This window comes from Perkinsus marinus (assembly GCF_000006405.1).
Source record: "Perkinsus marinus ATCC 50983 genomic scaffold scf_1104296950138, whole genome shotgun sequence".
Lineage (NCBI taxonomy): Eukaryota > Perkinsozoa > Perkinsida > Perkinsidae > Perkinsus > Perkinsus marinus.
The window spans coordinates 1-1191 of record NW_003209745.1 but is presented as its reverse complement, the minus strand read 5'-3'; the positions used below and the strand labels follow the sequence as shown (position 1 = coordinate 1191).

Here is a 1191-nt window from a genome sequence, read left to right as displayed (position 1 = left end):
CCAATGCCTTCAACACACTATCAGCTGTAATCTGCTTCAAAGGAACCGCCACTACATACCGTGAGTAGAGGCATGTCATTGTAAGCAAATACCTATACCCTTCTTCACTTTCAATGTACGGACCAGTTATATCAATTCCCACTAAATGCCATGGCTGCAAGACACTGTGAATCCACCCAGGATCCTGAGGATGGCATTTGCGGCCACGTACCAACTGGCATACTTGACAGGACCTCACATAGTCTCGTACATTCTTACGTATATCTTTCCACCAAACCACCTTCAACATGGCTTGCAGTGTACCAGATATACCAACATGGGCTCTATCTTGATGATATTTCTTAATCAATAAAGGCACCAACTTATCATCATTAGGTATAGCCACTTGTCGCCTAACCCTTCCCGAGTTATCTTGGCGAATCTTGCGATGCAGAATCTTAGTAACCTCATCTACCTCGTAAGATAGTTTCCACCTACGCTGGGTGTTCGCACTTACCTTGTGCTTACCCTCAGCGTCGGTGGTACCCAAGATGACTGACTTAATTAATGAAAGCTCCTTCGAAGAAGACTGCTTCCATAATAAAAGACTCAACCAAGCTTCTTCCCATGAGGGTTCTTGGTACGCCTTCTTCAGAGCCTTCGCTTGCCATCTTCTAAGTCGGCGTAGTAAATCCTGATGCTTCCTAATACTGAGGTCCAAAGAGCCATCAGCACTCTCAAGCGTCAGCTTAGCCACCCGGTTTACGGGATCCGCAGTCTCATCAGCGGCCTCTTCCTTAGCATCACTGATAATACCTTCGTCAACCAGTTCAAAGTCGAAGTCCACTGACATGCCCCAAGGGGCTTCGAGTGTGAAATCATCGGTCTTCCACCATGCGGCCGTTGCCTTGACCATATCTTCACTAACCTTATTAGGGAAGGTACCACGGGTAATACCATCAGCGGAATTCCACGTAGTAGCCACATGACGTAGAACGACCGAATGATTCATCATAAAGCCACGCATCGACTGAATAGTCTTGCGTTCCCACGCCTTCATATCAGTCGCCTGGTCTTCTTTGTGGACTCTGTAACAATTGATTTGAGAATCACTCAGTATGAGAGCTTCACATTGATCTCTCATACTCTCCATCACTGTTTTCCACACATTTATAAGAAGGCCTCTACCATTAAATAAGAGAAAGTAGCTCC

At 45.9% G+C, this 1191-nt stretch overlaps 1 protein-coding gene across 1 annotated transcript; it reads right to left on the bottom strand.

Moving 5' to 3' along the window:
- Positions 1-108: 108 nt before the first annotated feature.
- Pmar_PMAR009383 (hypothetical protein) lies at positions 109-1039 on the bottom strand (the record flags this gene model as incomplete). Its single annotated transcript, XM_002778274.1, has 1 exon — positions 109-1039. A coding segment is annotated over one exon (931 nt), but the record flags the coding sequence as incomplete, so codon positions are not given.
- Positions 1040-1191: the final 152 nt, after the last annotated feature.